The sequence below is a fragment of the Patiria miniata genome, unplaced genomic scaffold (genome assembly GCF_015706575.1).
Source record: "Patiria miniata isolate m_02_andy unplaced genomic scaffold, ASM1570657v1 HiC_scaffold_7, whole genome shotgun sequence".
NCBI lineage: Eukaryota > Metazoa > Echinodermata > Asteroidea > Valvatida > Asterinidae > Patiria > Patiria miniata.
Window position 1 is genome coordinate 38,322,936 of NW_024037074.1, and position 19,537 is coordinate 38,342,472.

General features: G+C 41.9%; 1 protein-coding gene across 2 annotated transcripts in view; it reads right to left on the bottom strand.

Moving 5' to 3' along the window:
• Window positions 1-570: 570 nt before the first annotated feature.
• Window positions 571-19,537, bottom strand: part of LOC119744724 (pecanex-like protein 1) — a 50,871-nt gene continuing 31,904 nt past the window's right edge. For both annotated transcript variants that reach the window (XM_038220802.1, XM_038220801.1), the window contains 12 exons: window positions 18,697-18,971; window positions 17,644-17,703; window positions 16,957-17,150; window positions 15,209-15,439; window positions 14,487-14,590; window positions 13,613-13,763; window positions 12,084-12,235; window positions 10,852-10,930; window positions 9,963-10,237; window positions 5,947-6,071; window positions 5,275-5,480; window positions 571-4,372 (listed from right to left, as the gene is read on the bottom strand). In XM_038220802.1, the coding sequence (XP_038076730.1) occupies window positions 4,097-4,372; window positions 5,275-5,480; window positions 5,947-6,071; window positions 9,963-10,237; window positions 10,852-10,930; window positions 12,084-12,235; window positions 13,613-13,763; window positions 14,487-14,590; window positions 15,209-15,439; window positions 16,957-17,150; window positions 17,644-17,703; window positions 18,697-18,971 (2,128 nt within the window). In that variant the 3' untranslated portion in view covers window positions 571-4,096. The remainder of the gene's footprint in view (window positions 4,373-5,274; window positions 5,481-5,946; window positions 6,072-9,962; window positions 10,238-10,851; window positions 10,931-12,083; window positions 12,236-13,612; window positions 13,764-14,486; window positions 14,591-15,208; window positions 15,440-16,956; window positions 17,151-17,643; window positions 17,704-18,696; window positions 18,972-19,537) is intronic.

Below are 19,537 nucleotides of genomic sequence, written 5' to 3' on the forward strand. Positions count from 1 at the left end.
GTCCGAAAAGACATTTTAGTTTTTTTCAGTTTCCGTAAATTGAGATGCTAGTAACAATTTTACAAAGGCCTTTTCCGAGGGTGATTTTCTTAAGAAATCAATGTACCAAAAAAAGAAAAGTTTTAAAAACTCCGACTTTCACACGCTAATTTTCCTAATCGAGGGGTCCGGAAGCGCGCCACCAGGGGTCAACTTTCAGGCGCTATTGGCTTAAGTTGAACGGTGCTTCGGCACAGTTCTCTTGCAGACGGTCGGGTGGAATTTGTAGTTTGAAAAACCACCTAAATTCTTACGATCATGTTAACAAATAAACAGGCAAGGAAGTTAAAAGGAAGTTAAAAAAAAGAGTTCCTGTCGACGCAAAGAAAGGTATCAACGAATACGAGTGGACTGCACAGTACAACAAAACGTGTTTGCGACGGTGAAACGCAAACGCGGTATTTGGCCATCCACACACAACCAACCGACAAACAAGCAAACAAACATTGAAACAAACAAACCAACCACAAAACACTGAAATAGGAGAATATCAAACACACGTCATAAATGTACCAAACACCTACGCCAATACAATTATGATAGATCGTCAACTTGTTTATTTCACGAATCTGCAATGCGACACATTTCCTGCGGTATATATAATAAAAACTATCAGATGCACGGCCGAAAGGTATATGGAATTCGTACATTTTGAATTCGAAGCCGTTTAAATGCTTTTATTTGTAAATGTTGACGATCGTTATTACATATTGCATAATGGTTACTCCACTGCCGCAAGTACACTTCATAGATTTTTTTTTCGTTTAACACGGTTCAGATTCATCTGAACTAGTTTATAATTTCTGATTTTTTGTACACTGATTTTTTTATTATTAAAGTACTGTAAAGGCATACCAACAACCATGGCATAACTTTTTAATGTGATTTTTTTTATATACATATTTACATCAAATTTAGGGAAAAACACAAAGAAGGGAGCCTGAGTGATGGCCAGAAATTTACAGAGAAGAAAATTCCACTTTTCTTGTTTTTGAAAACAGAAGCAAAAAAAAAATCGACGACACAATTTTGTTTAGAACTATAATAAAAAAGAGAAAGAAGTAGAAATCGCGTACGAAATCTGTACATTCCTTTCCAAGGATTTCAGACAAAATATTTACACGTTTATCTGAAGTTATACACCTTGCTTTTTTGACATTTCACATTTTAATAAACTTCAATGTTTTTCTGTCAATAACATGATGCCGAGCGCCATGGCTGGCACCCATTTTTATTAAATAAAAGAAACGCACACTGTTGACCTGTTTGCGTGGGTGCCAGACTACTCACGCAACACGTGTGTGGGTGTATGGGCAATGGCCCGTGCACACGTAATGTGAAATTCGAGCGTGCAACTTATTTGTGCATTAATAAAGTTAATTCGTACCTAAACGTGGACATAATTACATGTAAAAATGTTATTTGAATCGGTGAATACAAAGAGAAACAAAGGTTCTTTACTAATTGGATTTTTCGATTCTGCTCTGGAAAAATGAAAATATACGAAGCCTCTCCTTCCTATAGCAATGTATTTGTTTACACCGCCACCACCGATTAGCTACATAGATCTTATGCGTAGCAGCCATCTTAAAGGGCAATGCCTCTGTTTTGCTGGTATAGGCATGAGTGAACCTTTTGTGCATTCATTGTTACTGAATTAAAATAACAAAAGCTGCCCTCTAAGATGGCGGCTACAAATAAGGTCTATTGGTACACTGCAAGCAGGATGGATTTTTTTCTTACTTCAGCATAAATTGAGCATTATATAAAGGATTTTCTGTGCCAAAATTAATAAAAATATGGTCATGATCAAACACTAAAGATCAAGTGGTACATAAAAACATAACAAAACGAAAGTGTTAGCAACATCGATGATAAAAACTGTCCCAAAATTGCATGAATCTGGTCTTGTATTGCAAAATGCGCAGGCTTTGGTGGTAATGCTCATTCATGTAGGCCTTGTTTTACTCAGATTTGTCTGAAGTATACCTTCTCAGAAAACTGCGAAGTGAAATGTATCCAACGTATCATCGAATGAGTTCAAAACTGCACAGAGATTCTCCTTCTACATGAAAGGTATGCATATACTGGAAATCTGCTACATTTTATAACTTTTAAAGGGTCTATAATCTATTTATGGGGTTTTAAGTTAGAGTGGAAACGCCACCTTTCAATGGAATGACCTCGTAAATATAGGATGTACACTTGATTTGAAAAGTCTGGGTAAGTAGAGAGTAGACATAAAAGAAAAACAATATATATGAGTACACCTTTTAGAATCAGCGAATTTGGTTTTTGCAAGTGCTGTACTAAATATGTCATAATTCAAGAGCTCCATATCAACCCAAAAGCTTTTGCATTTAAAAAAATCATTTTCAGTTCCGGTGGTCCTGAACACAAGCAGATGAATACAAAATCTTTTTTTTTAACGACATATAAATGGTTTATCTTCAGTAGGGAAAAACCAACCTAAAATTCAACAAATATCGCCGAGCAGGGGCACTTTATAATGTTTATCTTAAGAATATCAACAACTTTTTTTCCCAAATAATCTATTTTTACTTACTGAGGCTTTCCAAAACTGTCTGATATTTACATCAGAGTATTGATCACTTTTACATTTTGATGCCCCTAGCCCTAACACTATGGGTTTTTCAAAACCATTTCTTCGTCTTCGGCTGTGCCTCCTACTTCTGAATCACCGAGAGGCAAAATGAACAAAAATATTCCAACTTTTGGTTTCATATCAACCGATTGAATGTTTCTGAAGCATATCAGGCACCAAAATGTAGCTGGAGTTCAAGAAGTTTGCAGCCTAAAATCTCCTTAAGCCGAAGACGAAGCCAAAGCCAGTCGTTTCAAAAACAGTCATGTCATTGTCAGTTTGCACAATATTCTACATCGCAGTGGCTACAAAATAAATACAAAAATCATCATTTCAGTTTGTGGCATTAAGTCGGAATGGGCTTGTCACTGTGTTTTGTGCATTTGACACAGCATTCTAAAACCTCTGCTACCATGGATTCTTGGACCTTTTTTTCTTTCTTCATCTTCTGATCCCTTTTTACGATGTAATTCTACAAATAATTTTCTTAAGTGGTGTAGGTTATGTTGAAGATACCTCTACTGGGGAGTTGCGCAGCACATCGAACCACCCGTTCAGAGATGTTCACGGAATAAATATCTTATATAACACGGCGGTCTCACTCGGAAATTAAGGTCAGTACATACTTCAGGTGAATGCAAATGAAATTGGAACTGACATTGCAAAGCAATGCAGAGTGAAATGTGCTGGTGTTAAAATGGGTTCAGCTTAAGCAACCTCTGAATGCCGTGTATCAACTGGCCTTTAAGCCGTGATCAATCTTCGAAAGCTAAAGCAACAAACTTTCTGCCCAGGTCGAAAAGGGGCCCTCTCCAAAAGGTTCCAAGCAGCAATGTTTAAGCAGCAATTCTCAAGTAGCAATATCCTGTCAAGTACACTGCCTTTTATTTCAAGTTGCAGATGTAAAAATTTGGTTCGCCATTTTACTTTTGTGCCTGGGTCATAATCAGCCAATTCAAGAATGGGCAAAATAGGGCCTGATGCTACTCTTCATCGGCAAGTCTTTATCGCGGACTTTGAAAACCTCATGGTCCCAATCAAAACAGCTGCCCATTCTGGAATGGGGTCAGATCTGTAAGTGGGTCAACCCTCCTCCCCCTGTTTCTTATGGGGTCAATAAGCATCATCAAACCCTCAGTGCCAAGGTCTAGACCGTTCTAGAATGGGAACAGATCTGTGATTGGGTCAACTTTCAATTTCTCTCTCTATTGCTCAGGGTCGTCAACTGACATCAACAAACCCAAAACCAGGTCCCAAACTTCGACTTTCTGGAATGGGAATCGATCTGTGATTGGTTCAACTTCCAAATTTCTAATTCTCTCCGTTTCTCACAGTGGGCCACTTGGCATCATCCCACCTCAAAGCCAAGGCCCATTCTGGAATGGGAGCACATCTGTGATTGGTCCACCACTGACGTCACGCTGTCTGTCTCACAGTGTCAATTAACCTTCGTCAAACCTCAGCGCCCAGGTCCAAGACCGCCCCTTCAGGAATGGGGACATACCGGTGGCCGACCTGGACCAAGAGTATCGTCTTGTCAATGTGCGACCTGCGAGACTGGTCCCGATGGCACGGTACCCAAGTGTGGACCACTGCACCTTCCATGCCTTCTTCCGGGTACCAGCTCTTCCAGGAGTTCCTGCCTCCCGTTGATCGCATGCTCTCCTCAGGCCACATGACAAACTTGCTATTGTTGAGGGTGTCGTAGACCAGACTTGGATCCATAATCTGTGGGTGGGTGTGTAGGAAACAAGACAATGGTCAATGGAATGCTTCCAGACTGATCCAGCTGCCTCTATGACTGAAGAAGCACCACACCTGCAAACAGGTGCAGGCAGGTGCTATAGGGTTGCCCTTATTTTTTTTAGGTCTCAACTATAAGACTATGTGATGGGGCATTGTACCACCTCAATCATGCCTCCTTATTGTGGTTGTCAATGAGCACCTTGTATAAACTGAAACAGCTTTATATGAAGTTACAATTCAGGAATTTGACACAATGCAGTGCGCCACCAAGAGTTCGCCATGGAGAGTTCATTTTTCCCAGTGCATTGTGGGAGATGATTGACAAATTCGTAGCGCGGGCTATTTGAAATTGTTAGTTTGTCTGGTCAGTAGTTTTGTAAGCGTATGATTCGAGTATCTGTTTACCCTTTTCTTTTCTTTTTATCAATATGGTGTTTTTTGTAAGGCGGCAGAACGCTATGCCCCAATCTATAACAAACTAGCTCAAGTTGTCTACTGATACTCGTTCAAATGGGCCATGTTTTGTCGACCGTAAACTTGAAAAATTGACTCTCCGTAGCAAACTCTTGGTGGTGCACTGCATTGTGTAAGCCTGAGTTGATTCAATCACAAGTTGAATCACATGTCAATTCATGGCTCTGCTTACCGTTAGCGAAAAATCCCTGCTTACTGTAGCAGATAATTCCGTGCTTACGGTAAGCGTATTTCACAGGTTAGCGAGGAATTTTGGCTTCTGCGCATGCGTACATCTCGTAACTAAGGATTCTGTGCTTACAGAATTAGCGCAGAATTTTTCTGCTAGTGCTGCTAGCACAGAATAGTGATCGTAAGTGCAGAATGCTGTGGTTAGCAGAGCCATGGTATTGGGCCCTGGTCTGACTCACCCTAACTCTGTGGCCCAGGTACGGGTCCTTGTGGTACGCCGAATCCCCAAACAGAGTAGCCAGCGGGATGCGCCCCATCCCCTGCTTCCCCACGGACCCCGTGCTGGACCCAAGACTGTGTCTGTTGTGACCTGGGGTCTGTAGCTGCTGGGAGGAGGTGTCGGATTGGCCCGTGGAGCCCTGCTGGGGTTGAGACGTGTTCTCTCCTGAATTTGATAGAGTTAAAGAAAAGTTTTAAAAAGGCTCATCATACTTTAACTAGATCACGTCGGAAAACGTGTATACACGCAAAGGTTTTGCGGTATTCGGAACGGATGACAGATAAACATGCAGGGAGTGAGGCCAGAAATATCTGTCTGCCACCCACTCGCAGCAAGCGAGGCTGGAAATATCAGGGTGTGCTACCTGCAGATGATGGCCTGAACCCGTCTGGCATCGAGGTTTGTGAAAAACAATCCCGCCCCTGGGTCCGGTCAATGTCAAAATAATCCTGGTGCGGAGTGGTTAACACTCTTTTTGCTTGCACATCTTCAGTTGATAACCCCTTTTCCAGAAGGGAAAATGTTGAATGAAAAAGAAGTGTTCCACATTTCGGGAAGATCTTGAGTTTAGAGATTTCCTGAATCATATTATAAAGCCTTTCTTTGTCAAGCAACGTTACACAATTCGTACCTTGTGAGTTGAGGGTGTGGCTTGTGTTGGCCCCTCCCCCAGTGACCGTCTCTGTGTCATCCTTGTCCCCTCCGTCAGGTCCCCCACCCCCGCTGCTACAGCCCGTCACACAATGCATGCGGATCCTGTCATAAACATGGACACAATTACTTACTCTTCTAAAACTATACCGCCCTCCTTGATGTATAATGTACAATGCTCCACAAATCACTGCAGGCAGCTAGTTTCACAAATTATTACAAAAACGGTCAATATTTTGTTCTATGACACCTCACCTATAAATTTTGCAGAGTATTAGAAATATCACATGGGCAATTCCACGGTTACTCGCGTTTCATTTTTGACGTTCTTTTGAGTTTCCTTGGGCTGTAATTACCTTACTGAAAAGGTTCAATAACTGTTATCCCCATGGTAGATAGAGTAGACCTAGACCTACCTAAGCACCAAAGATGACATCCAGAAAAATGTGTTAGGTATGATAAACAAGACGCACAAAATCGGTTACTCACGTTACATTTTCGGTCTAGGTCTACTCTATCTAACATGGGGATAACAGTTATTAAACCTTTTCAGTAAGGTAATTACAGCCCAAGGAAACTCCAAAGTACATCAAAAATGTAACGTGAGTAACCGTGGAATTGCCCACATGATATTCACCAAAAATCAATTCACAATTAACTCTGTTTCAATTTGAAATTAATTGAAAATAATTCACAATCATTTTTACAAACTTGATGAAAATGCACAATGCATAGCCTACACTTTATCAGATGGGGGTGTCATATTTTTAACTCTTAGACACAAGAATGCACTCCTACTTAGGGCCAAAGTAAACACTTCTTTAACTCCGTGAGTTATCCTCTTCACATTTGTGAGGCGTTCTGGCGAAATGAGACAGAACTGGGCAGAGTTTGAAATGAGGGTTTGCGGGTATTAGGAAAGAGAATAAAATTCTCCTTACAATACTGTTTGTTGACAAGTTATGGCTGTTTAAAGTTCGTCTTTATTGACCAGGGTTCGACCTTAGCGGTGGTCCGCTGGCCAAATGCCAGTTGAATTGCCGGCAGACCAGCTGAACACCTTGCCAAGTGGTCCGGCTGGCCAGCCGAAAAAATCGGCAAGGGCATCACAGATCAAAAATGCTCTATGCAACCGTGAACTCGGTATGGAATTTCAATACCGCGGTATTCATCTTTAGTGTTCAGAATCTTCGCAAAAGCCTTTAATTCAAACAGAAAGTCAAACAACCTCTTTGACGTGTTTGATTCCATTCTTTGTGGTTCCAGGCATCCACTTTCATGTCTGCATTGTCAATTACTGTTGACAGATAAGACGCAATTGTTAAGCTCGACTAGAAAACCTGATACTTTAAGGCCTTTGTAGTTCTGCTTACGCTGCTGTGTTTGCGGTTTTCTTTGTGTGTAAAGTGTGCTCACGGAAAGTTCAAACAATGTTTTGACGGTCCTGACAAAAAACTGGTCTGATAATTGTTTCTCCGTGATTGTTTGAGAGATTTGAAATCTACAGCATCATGCGTAATTTTTGCCAAAACATAGTTCTCAAGAATATCAGCAACAAGAACAAACGTGTCAATCAATATCTATGACCGCCAAAACTTACAGGCTTCAGTCACGGAGCAAGATTCCGCGCTATATGCGTGCGAGGTGTACGTGCAAATGGAAGGGACTCGCCTGGATTCACATGCGATGCTGAGCCGTCCAATGCAGGGAAATTGAGAGAGAAAAATATTTCAAAGAAAGCGCAATAAAAAAGCTATGATTTCTCATCGTGGGGAAAACTCTTGTCCGATCTACCGTAAAGCGTACACTTAACTTTGTTTACGAAAGCCCCCGAATACACCTGCGTCATGTGCGTGGCTGTACATGTCAGTGCATGATACGCATATCCGCAGTTCCACACTGGTTCCGCACAGAGTGGGTTGAAACACGTGCTTTTCCCCACGCACTGCATTCATCGATCTAAAAACGCCCTTTTAAAAGAATCTGAACGGCCATTTAAAACCGCGCTCGGAACATTTGTTTCATTCATGTTTTTGTACGATTGGTCCGTTGATTATTCATCGGTACCGACGTGCAAAGGGAAGGGACTCGCATGAATCATACGATGAGCCGTCCAGATAAAAGTCGAGAAAAGAAAATACTCCAAAAGAAAGCGTAATATCAAGCCATGATTTCTCATCGTGGGAAAAAAACCTGTGCGATCACGTTACAAGAGCCCCCCTACGCCCGTCCTGCTGGGTCCACAAGCAAACATCGTGACACGTGCTGTTTCCCACGCACTGCATGGATCGAGCTGATTGGCCATCTAAAACGGCGCTCAAAACATTTCCCATTCCTGTTTTAGTATGATTGGTCCGTTCGTTATGAAGGTTGCGGCACCGACAACGTCATACTTCAGCCTCCACAATTGCGCATGTCTAACATGTGATGATTATTAGAATGACCAATTACGTGAGGAGTGCGATTACTTTTATAGGAGTCCGATTTTCACATGACACCGGCATGAAGCATGAAGGAGTCGCTGGTGGCCGGCATAAATTGCATGAGCTTTTAATATTGAATCGCTCACAAGGGATACCAACTGAAAAGCATACGTTCGCTAGGATCGTCGCGTGGTCGGCCTAGCCTAGGCTTCAGGCATCGGTCGATGATCTGCATTATTTTTTAGAGGACCTTGTCATGTCAATGACTTACAAATTCGAACAATACAATACCACAAAAAGTAAGTTTTTCATTTTTAATAATCTGTGAGTCTAATTATGTGAAACTGATTAACTGGTCGGCACACGCTGTATAAGACGGACCAGTCAAAAACCTGGCGGACCAGTCAAAATTCTAGCCAACTGGTCCGGCTGGATAGTCAAAAAAAAAGTTAAGGGCAAACCCTGTTGACATGTCAAAAATGTAAAACATTGAGAAAAAGGCTTTTAAAGTTTTGAGTTTGCTAGTCGTGAAAATGAAAGATGCCAATATTTTTCTCCTTAAAAACACTTTATTTCACAATTTTTACCTTTTTTTTCAACACGCGTAGTAGACACATCAAAGATTACAAGTAACAATAAATCTCAAAATTGAAAAAAAAAATCAACCCAATCATTTCTTGTTTGCATTTTTCTCCACTACGGCCTCTGCCCAGTTCTGTCTCATTCTGCCAGAACACCTCACATTTATGCATGCGAGAGTAAAATCATGAAAAGACTGATCAACTAAGCCCCGCCCACAAATGTTTTAACCAATCACAGCTGTGATTTATGCCTGACACGCATGCACAAAAACTCCGACATACATGGATTTGCGTATGATGCACGCATCTGGAGCATGCACATGTTGAAGCCCACATATGCAGGGCCTAAATGATCAGTCAATTTGTTAAAGCTATAGTCCATCATTTGCAGCTATCCGAAAAGTAACTGGCGTAATTATTGTTGAAAAACGTACTTGGTTGAAAAATAGTAAGGGGACTAAACTCCCTGTGAAATTATTCTTTCTGGCAAGCTGTCATTTTGAAGTAATCAACGAAAGAAGGCCTTTCCAACGGTGCTTCTTAAGACGCACCATAGGAAAATTTTAATTAGTAGTTCGTTTTGTTATTCGGCGAAGCGCGCGCAAGCATTGGCACGACGCACACGCACTTGCTATAATTCGTCGGATCAGTGCGCGACATCGCGTAACTGCAATCGGCTCAGTGAGAACGTGTCTCAGATGCTGAATTCAGGCCCAATTCAAAACATGATTCAGCAACTTTTGATTTGAAATTGAGACCCTAGAATGCTGTTTTTCTTGGAATATACAGCTGAAGCTGAGCTGAAACTTCATCAGGTTAGTTGTTCAGTACCCTTCTTTAGATTTTGAGCACCTTTGTTGCTTCAAACGAACAAAATGCACAAATTACAAATGATGGACTATATCTTTAAACATCTCTAAACAGGGCTCACATAATTACAAATCAACCAAAATATGAACTAAAAAAAAAGAAAGAACAATTCTGATACGGACCTTCTCCAGCAGCTGATGACCGTGGCTTTGATGTTACCGAAGCTCAGTGGCCCTCCGATGATACTGGCCAGCTGCTCGCTGCTGTCTGCGTAGGACGTGGTCAGCGGCGAGACGTAGATGGGATATCCGATGGGCTGGTCGCAGGATGAGTTGATCATGTTACGCAGCGCCTGCTTGGCGTTCTGGATGCTGCCTCGCTCTGGGTTGCGGTTACGGAGGAAGACCAGCTCTTGCTGCTGGCCTGCCCATAATCCACGCACGCACTCCCTGTTCACCTGGAACAACAAGTTGAAAATGTAAAGATGCATGTATTGTATACAGTCTGAGAACAGCAAGGCAAAGAGAGAACATCAGATAGATATTTTGTTGCATTTTGCACCCCCCCCCCCTCCAAGCAAAATCAGCTGCAGGGCAATACTTTCTGCTAGTAAGGCGATTAGCACTTTGTTGTCAAGCCTTCTGCCACACCTAATCAAGACAAAGACCAACCAAGGACACAAAGCTAGCAGAAGTCTCGTGGACCAACCAAACCTATTCAAAGTTTCCCGCAACGACAGTACCTTTAACATTCCTTAAGACCAGAACCACTCAACCTTGATGTGACTATGACTGATGATGCAGATAGTCCCAGATATGTACACATCATCTGCCTAAAAGACATGGTTCAAACTTCTTTGTAAAAAATGGAATGTTGCTAATAGCATGTTCCCTGGCTACATGGCTTCTGACTAGTACCCCTTGAATAAAGACATCGACAAAATGGGGAACCGCCAACATAGGGCTGGATAGCTCAGTTGGAGGAGCACCGGAACAGTAATCCGGAGGTGGCAGGTTCAAACCCCGCTCCAGTCAATTTCTTTGTTCAACTTTAAAAGTAATCAAAACCTACCTTGATAACTCTGAAGCTCAGGTATTTCTTGTTCAGCATAATGATCTTGTAATCGTCAGAGCCTTCGTCCAAGACATGTCTGAATAGACAGAGCCAACAATTTATGTCAAATAAAAAAAAATGACAAAACATTGAACAATTTAAATTGAGCAGAATATCTTTTAAAAAGATGGAATTTGTGTCGGGGAGATGTAAATAAAATATGTTGGCAAAGAGCAAAACCAAATGTATTCCTCCCTGATGCATCTTTTAAAAGTTTGGTTGCGGTACCCGCTGCTATATCAGACTCAAACCGGCCAGCCGACCCCGGCATGCTTGGTGGTCGAGTGGTAAAACGTCTGCACTAGTAAGCAGGAGGTCGTGGGTTCGAGTCCCACCCGAATTAAGCTTGTGAATTTTTCTTGCAAACCCTCGGACAATGACGAGTATACTGTCTTTTATAATACGTCGGTAAAAGTGCAAAACCCACCATAAAACAGAATATTTATTTATTGGCAGCTGAGGATGCCAAAACATTAGCATTTAGGGGTACATATAGAGACAACTTCAGCAACCTTAGAATTTTGCAAAGGTCATTCACTCACATTCAATGCACCTCGACAAATGGGGTAACAAAATGTGTGCAATCCCCTGACTTTAGGAAAGCATGCGACATGCAAAAAAACACATATCTATTGACGTTGCCTCAATTTAAAAAAAAATAACATGTTGTAAAATACAACCATGGCACTTGCTAATATTTACGTCCATGTACCACCAATCAGCACATGGGAAAAACTTGAAGTTACCCTCCCGATGCTATTTTTGAGTAGCTTATTCTCTATCAATACTAAAGTTACTCAACTTTGAATGAGACGTCACAAAAAAGCCACCCATATTTAGGCATGCAGTAAATACTTTACAAATTTGAATAATTGCAACCTGACAATAATTCAGGTGGCTCCTTTTGTGCGTTAAAAGAGGTACAAAAGCAACCCTAATAAAAAAAGCCTTTTTCCAGAGGGTTACATACACCCAAAAAAAATAATAATACAAATTAGAAAAAAATTTCAAGAAAAAAACTGAATTGGTTGAAGAGCCCATGCATGTACAACCTGTACATCCCCAATGGGAGTTTGTTTGTAGTAATGATCCAGATGAGGAGAACAATTTCAAGGTTTCGAAAATGTCCTGCCACATAGCTTGATTTTTCTTCTTTCCAGGAGTAGAGCATACTGCTTAGGCCAGCCTACCTGAGAGCTAGGAGTGACGGGGTGTTAGACAGGACAGCATTCCTCCACTGAGGGTCACCCTCATGGGCTATCACCAGGTTCTGTTCATGGCTGGTGATGGCATCGTACAATGGCTGGTGGTCCTCGTACTCCTCTGGGGACGTAAAATGATCCTGAAAACGAACAAGAGGGTGTGTGCGTGAGCCTTCATATTTCCTTGCAATGCAGTACAGACCAGACACCAAGTAACTATAAACACGCAGATTCATCCCAGTAACGAACCCACCGATCATAGGACGGACCCCATGACCCACAGGAGAGATGTGCCACTGTCCAACAGTGAGGCAACCTTGTGTGGGATCTACACACCCCCTGCGTCAGAGTAGTGATGCTTTATTTATGATTTCTTATCTTAATTGGGTAACCCACTCAGTGGAATCCACTGGTCTTCCATGGGGCCCGGTAAAAGAGAAGACAATATGAAGAAATTACAGTTTTAGAGGCGGGAGGAAAACCCCATAAGAATATTCCGAGGGAAACTCATGGAATCAAGTAGGGACTCAAAACCCAATCCACATATTGGCCGAGGTGGGACTCGAACCCGGGTCACAGAGGTGGACGGTGAGGGAAGTACCGTTACACCAACTTGACTCCCAATGTAGACTTGTGACCACATTTAGCAATATTTTGACAAACTGCTTCCAGGTTGTATTGTACTAACTGAAGAAGAGTGATGCGTATTTGACACACCATCAAACTGATTGACACCCTATTGTGACTTGACACACCCCTGTGTCACAGCCATAAAGGACATAGGCTTCATCTTACATTTGACAGTATACAAATATAACATGGTTTGAGGGTGGACAGTCGATATTCGCTCCCCGAGGTATTGGAAGTTGACAAACTAGTTCCCGAGCCGAAGCCGAGGGAACTAGTTTGTCAACTTCCAATACCGAGGGGAGCTAATATCGACTGTCCACCCGAAATAAACCATGTTATATTTGTATTACTATACCTCATGCACATTCAGCTGCCGATTTTTTTTTCATTGCAGTATGGAACTAAAACAAAATCTTCGGAGAAAGAATATTATTGCTCAAATTCACCAGTTCAGTTCGTTTGCAATACAGTACAGTTGTAGATACAATAGTTTGTGGACAACTTTCTTTTGTACAGGAGGCATCTCTATTGTCCATAAATATTCTCCAGTTCGGCATCATTGAGCTCGGGAAAACGAACATTTATGCGTACCATGCAACCATCTCTTCGTGTGTAGCTTGGGCGATGATTGCGCGTGTGTACTACATCCGTGCGACAGCTCCAAGATTGTTTTGTAAAGTGCATGCGTTGTAGACTGTTGCACGGGTAACCCGTACAGGTTTACCCTGTGCGTGAATCCTAGCGCGCTTGGTAAACAGCAAAAATAACATATGGCACGTGATGGTGAATTGAACAGTGAGACTTCAGCTTTGGATCATGATTATGTATGAAGTATAGTTATTCCTGATAGTTACCTTACAGTTCAAAAACATGATTCTTAATTTTACCTGGTGGAGCTTGAGAGACATTCGGACCCCCGGGGCCACACAACGTCTGAGCATCTCTACATCAGTGAAGACCCACTCATCCCTGACTGAGGTGATGCGGAAATCACCCTTGAAGAGAGCGTGTAGACCGTACAGGAAGGACTCCAGAATACTGGGACAGAGAATGAGGAGAAAACAATGAAAACAGCTGTGCAAAGAGACGGCGCAGGCGGGACTGTATTGTGATGACTTGTGATGACTTGTGATGACTTGCGACTGACTTGTAATTGACTTGTGATTGACTTGTGATGACTTGTGATGACTTGTGATGGCTTGTGATGACTTGTGATGGCTTGTGATGACTTGTGATGACTTGTGATGACCTGTGACTGACTTGTTATTGACTTGTGATGACTTGTGACTGATTTACGATTGACCTATGATTGACCTATGATTGACCTATGATGATCTTTTGACTTGATTACAACTCAGTGTCACACACGGTAAAACCCTACAAATTACTGCTGATGAAAAACAGCCGACTTTTAACAATCTGTGTGTGATAATGTATGTCAGGCAGAGAGCAATTATATTGTCAGTGTTGCCTTAGAGAGCTGACCCCATAACACATGTTTATATGAGGACAGGCAACGGCCTCGTGTTTCTATTATCTTATTGGTTGCTATACGTCTTGGCTTTGCCACCTCCTCTTTAGTTTGATTGACCTTTTCCTGTACACTCATTTATCATGCTTAACGCAGCACCTTATTGGTATGCGAGGAGATATGTAAATTAGGTCGAACCCTACGTCACATGTCAACCTAACAATCAACTTTAAATGGTTTTCCACAAAATCCGCCTTTTTAAGTCTGTGTTCAAACTAGTAATGCCTTACCTCGTTGATAGATGGTGTGAGGCGGTACCCAGCGCCCGCCTGCCCAGAAGACACAGGGCAAAACACAGGGTTACCAACCAAGACGGCTTGCTACTGTCCAACTCCTGTAGGTATAGCAAAAATTGGAAAATATCTGTCAACAGTCTTTTCATGGTAATAGACATCGGACTGAGAAACAGAGGGCTAGTGTTATCAGGAATGTTTAATTAAACAAATTTTTACTGTTGAGCATGCATTCGGGCACAATGTAAAGTATGTACAATGTGTGTGACGTCCTACGTTTTGCATTTATTTTTTTGTCCTGACTGGCCAATCCAATCAAGGGCAACAAATAAATATTTCGAATGAACTGAAATCATCGCAATTTACAACTTATTGAAAATACTGCGAATGGACAACTACTAAAAATTAAAAAAAAAAATTACTTCAACTTCAGTTCAAACAATCACGCAGATAACAATGGGTAAATTCAAACACGGGAGTCTGTGACTAGACTAGTCAGTGTTGGGTACCAGGACAGTGTTTGGTACCAGGATGTTCACATAAAACACAAATATGGACTGGCAAAACTTGCATGCTATAATAAAGGACTAGTGCATGAGGATGAATTATGGTCTGACACTGGACATCTTCTGGACTCTTAACCGAATTTGTCAAAACAATTACAGATGTGCTCACCCACAATTATGTCTTTCAAATCATAAAGGCATCAAATCATGTACCTCTTCTCTCCTGCTGGCACAGTGCTGTATCCAACCCAAGTAACAGTTACAGAAGCTCTCTCTAGATATCCCGCTCTGTCGCAGGTCGTAGTCTTCATCAATCTTAGGGGTGAAGGTCGGGTCGCAGTCCGTGTATCGATCCTCGCTGCAATCCTTCAACGCCTCTTGGATTGTCTCGTTGACGACCCACTGCTCCAGTTTGGGGCAGCGGACTACGTAGTAGATGATGCTCTGTAGAGATGAAAGGTGTGGACATGTTAAGGGCCAAAAGATTTTTAAAAAACTCTACCAGGCTGGTGTTTATCTCCAGTTTCCTTGGCACGACATGACTGAGAATATTTTTGATTTCTCCTAAATGGGACGCTGGTCAATTGTGGGTTACTCCCTCGGTAATGACGGTACCCATTCATACTCCTTGGTTTAGACAGGCAGGTTGGTTGGAATGGATTGCCCGTGGACATAGATGGCCAGCAGCTGGATTCGAACCCCTGACCATCTGATCGCTGAGTCATGAAATCATAACCACAAGGTCATTCTCCCTAGGCCTCACTATACATCGACTGAAATGACAGACCAGTTCCTAACAAGTCAAGACATTTAACAAAACTGGAAATTTTCAAAGTCAAATCCCCAACAACAGAGGAGAACCGGTGATCTCCTCCTTCAAAAGTTTAGCCAAAGCCAATTTCCAACTGTCAGGCTTTTAAACAGTGGATTAAACGTTTACATGCCAGTCAATCTTGAAATACAAGTCATATAATGTTTACTAGAAAACATAATAAACTTATAACAATACAGGGTGGAAAAAAAACACGAAACCGAGATATTATTGCTAATTGGAACAGAAGTAGGGCACATGTGAATCAAAGGGAGATATCCTCTGTTAGGGTTGAATCTCCTCTTTAAAATGACACCCTGATCATGTCATTACATTCACGGTTGACTGAGTAGTGACCAATTTTATGAAAGGGTCTATTTTAAATAGAGAATTGCGCCACTTTCCAATTGTGGTTTTTGTGGTGTCATTTGTCGCAGAGTGAAAGGCCATGGTTGCCAATCAAGGCAGATGGGGAAAAAAATTTCACCATGAAGAGCGGCACAACTCTCTAAATAGACCCTTTCATAAAATTGGTCACTGCTCAGTCAACCGTGAATGTAAGGACATGATCAGGGTGTCATTTTAAAGAGGAGATTTAACCCTAACAGAGGATATCTCCCTTTGATTCACATGTGCCCTACTTTTGTTCCAATTAGCAATAATATCTTCGTTTCGTGTTTTTTTATCGACCCTGTATAATAATCATATTGGGGTGCTAATTATCCTTACTCACAGCCATAAGGCTGAATTGCGAAGGATGCGCCTACAACGTGGTCAAGCCAAAGGCATGTAAAGGTGCAATAGGCAGCCTCTGACCAAAGCCAGAGATTGAAAGCGTTGATTTTTGCAGAGGGAGGAAAACAGGAGAACCAGAGCTCGTGGCACAGGAGAGAATCAACGAACAACTCTACACACTTATGACCCGAGGCGGGAATCAAACCTGGGCAACAGTGGTGAGAGGTGAGTGCTTTAGGCACTAGCCACCCATGCCAACCCTTTGACATTCTCATTCTAGCAAAATAGGGTTCATAAAATTCATACACGCCTCATATTTCAGAACATGTGTGACATGCAAATGAGTATGGTTTTACTTCAGTAACTGCTCGCGATTGTGGTCGCTGGACATGTCCCTGAGAGAAATTCACTATACCTTGACATAGTAGGTGATGAGGATCTTGCGTAGATCAAAGACTTGCAGCATGGAAGCCGCACAATTGTCTGATATGCTGTAGCCCTGTAAGATGTACTTGCTGGCGATGACCTCCCAAGCTAACCAACGCTGACTGAAGGCTGCATTGGCTGACAAGAAGTGGGGTAGGTGGCCTGGGTAACAGCAACAACAACCTGACAAGAAATAGTTTGGAAAAAAAAGTGTAAAAGTGTAATTTCTTCTCATTGTCTTTAATCTCTACAGCTTTCTTCAGGCTTGTGAGCTACAGTGCCTGGGGCACTATTGAGGATTCCTTGGTTTCATTACCAGAAATAATTACTAATAATAATAATAATAAAGTTCTGATAGTCTTCAGGGCTGCGTTAAGGGTAACATCACAAAAAAGCCTTTGGTTAAATGAAAACAGTGAAAGGGGTAAAAAAGCTTTAGTTTAATAAATGGCTTTGAAAATGTTATAAACCAAGTAAAGACACTGACTATTTCTCTGTGTGTTTCTAATGGTCTTGTCCATCCACCTGACCACAAAAAAATTCTGTTCGGGTAAAAAAAAAACAGTCAGTAGCCAACTTGCCACAAGACTAAATGATGATGCTACTGGTTTTTGGCAGATTTCCTTACTAAGTGGATAAATTTGCTTATCAGTATTTACTTTCCTTTGGTACATACCATCATCATCGTCCACTCCTTCTGTGATGGCTTCCACTTCCCTCTGCTGACAGTAAGTTCCTATTTAACCCCCAAAAAAACCCAAAACAATGTTGTAAATCAGCTCATTTTTACCTCTTCAACATTCATGCCTGCAGCAATTCAGTAGTAAAAAAGCAATTTTTAGTAAACCTAAATGATAATTTGTGCCGTCATCAGGAGTCATTTCAAAAGAAAAGACATTTTTCACTGGAAGCAAAAAATATATCTGTAAAATATTTTTTGTTTTGTTTCAACCATAAGATAGATAAGACAACATGTATACTTTCAACAAGGTCAGGGATCACCTGTACAGAAGTATAGGGCCAATTTTTATATTTCCACTCAAGTTCAACCAAAGTCCCCACTCTTGGGCACAGAAAATAAAAATACCAATCCCAAGTCTACAGGGTCACCGTAGGGTTCAACAAATGGTCTATGGCTCTATGCTTCGTGGCCAAAAAGAGCTTGGCCGTACTGTTTGTCTCAGTGTGTGTGTCTGTGTGGTTTTTTCCCCTCCGATGTTTTGACTGGACGCAGTGACTGTTTATGGAGCCGATTCTCAGCTCCGGGGTTTGTGCACAGAGAATGGAGTAACTCATCCTGAAACCGATTCTTTTAGAGCCGGAACTGAACATAGCGGGTACATGGTTCTCAAAAGGATTGGATTCACGGTTCTGGTTCTCGTGTTGGACTCGGGTAGAAACAGGTACCCGCCTGAACCGCCCAGCACTAATATACAGGGAGAAGTCACAGTTTATGTGGAGAAATCCAAGGCCCATCTCTGGAAACCACAAACCACTCTTGTCTGGAACACCTATCTGAGCCCTCTAGTATGAAAACAGTCCTTCTGTTTGTCTTGAACAAATCCAAGACAAAATGCTGAACTTCTACAGGACAAAGTAAAGGCTTCTGTAAAAGTTTATGCGCGGTATCTCATCCTTAGTTAAATATAGGCACAATGTGCAAGTGTTTTATCAACAGTATGAACACATTACATCCATGTTTTTCAAGATTGAACGTTTTTGTCCGCACCTCTGAACTCCAGTCCCCTGAGCTGGAAGGTGACCAGTCCGTTGCCCACCTCGATGACGTGCACCAGCGCGTTCAGGTAGTCGGAGGCTAGGATGAAGCAGTCGCCCGCGATGACGGTCCCCCATCGGCCCACCACCAGGTCTCCACACAGCGTCTCTTGCAACGAGCGGGTCAGGTGCTCGTAGAAGATGGAGTTGAGGTTGTTGTCGTCCGAGCCGGGGTTCTTGTCCAGCTGGGTGGACAGGCGGGTGTTGGAGTGGTCCACTCGCTTGGTGCTGCACATGATAAAATGCCGCAATTAAAACCAGATTTTTTGTGTGCAAGATTTCAAGGCACATAGGATCATCTGCATGTTACCCCAAAAGTAGCCTACCGATTTATTCAAAAATCTTACTTAGATTAAAGATTGTACTGGTACTCAACACCCTGTGAAATTATTCCGTCTGGTTTGCCGTCATTTAGAAGAAATCATGAAATGTAGGTGATTTCCAACGATCAGTCAATTGACATGTTGGAAATAAAGACTTTTATAGACAAAATCGTGTTTCGCGATCCAAAGGTTGTGCATGGTTTTTCACCATTTTCTCAAAAGTGCAATATCCACTACGCTGAAACTTTAACAGAGGCTTTGAATGTTCTTCTTTGGATTTTGAGTGGTGTAATTATTGGAAACTAGCAAAATACACGAAAAGCAAATTATCCTATATGCCTCTAAATAGAAGGACTTGTCGACTAATGACTCTAGTCCCCTCACAAATCAGGAGTCGACTTCGTGGCGCTGTTAAACATTTAACAGAAAAGGTGTTCTAACTATGGCATAAATTATGCTGACATTAAGCAC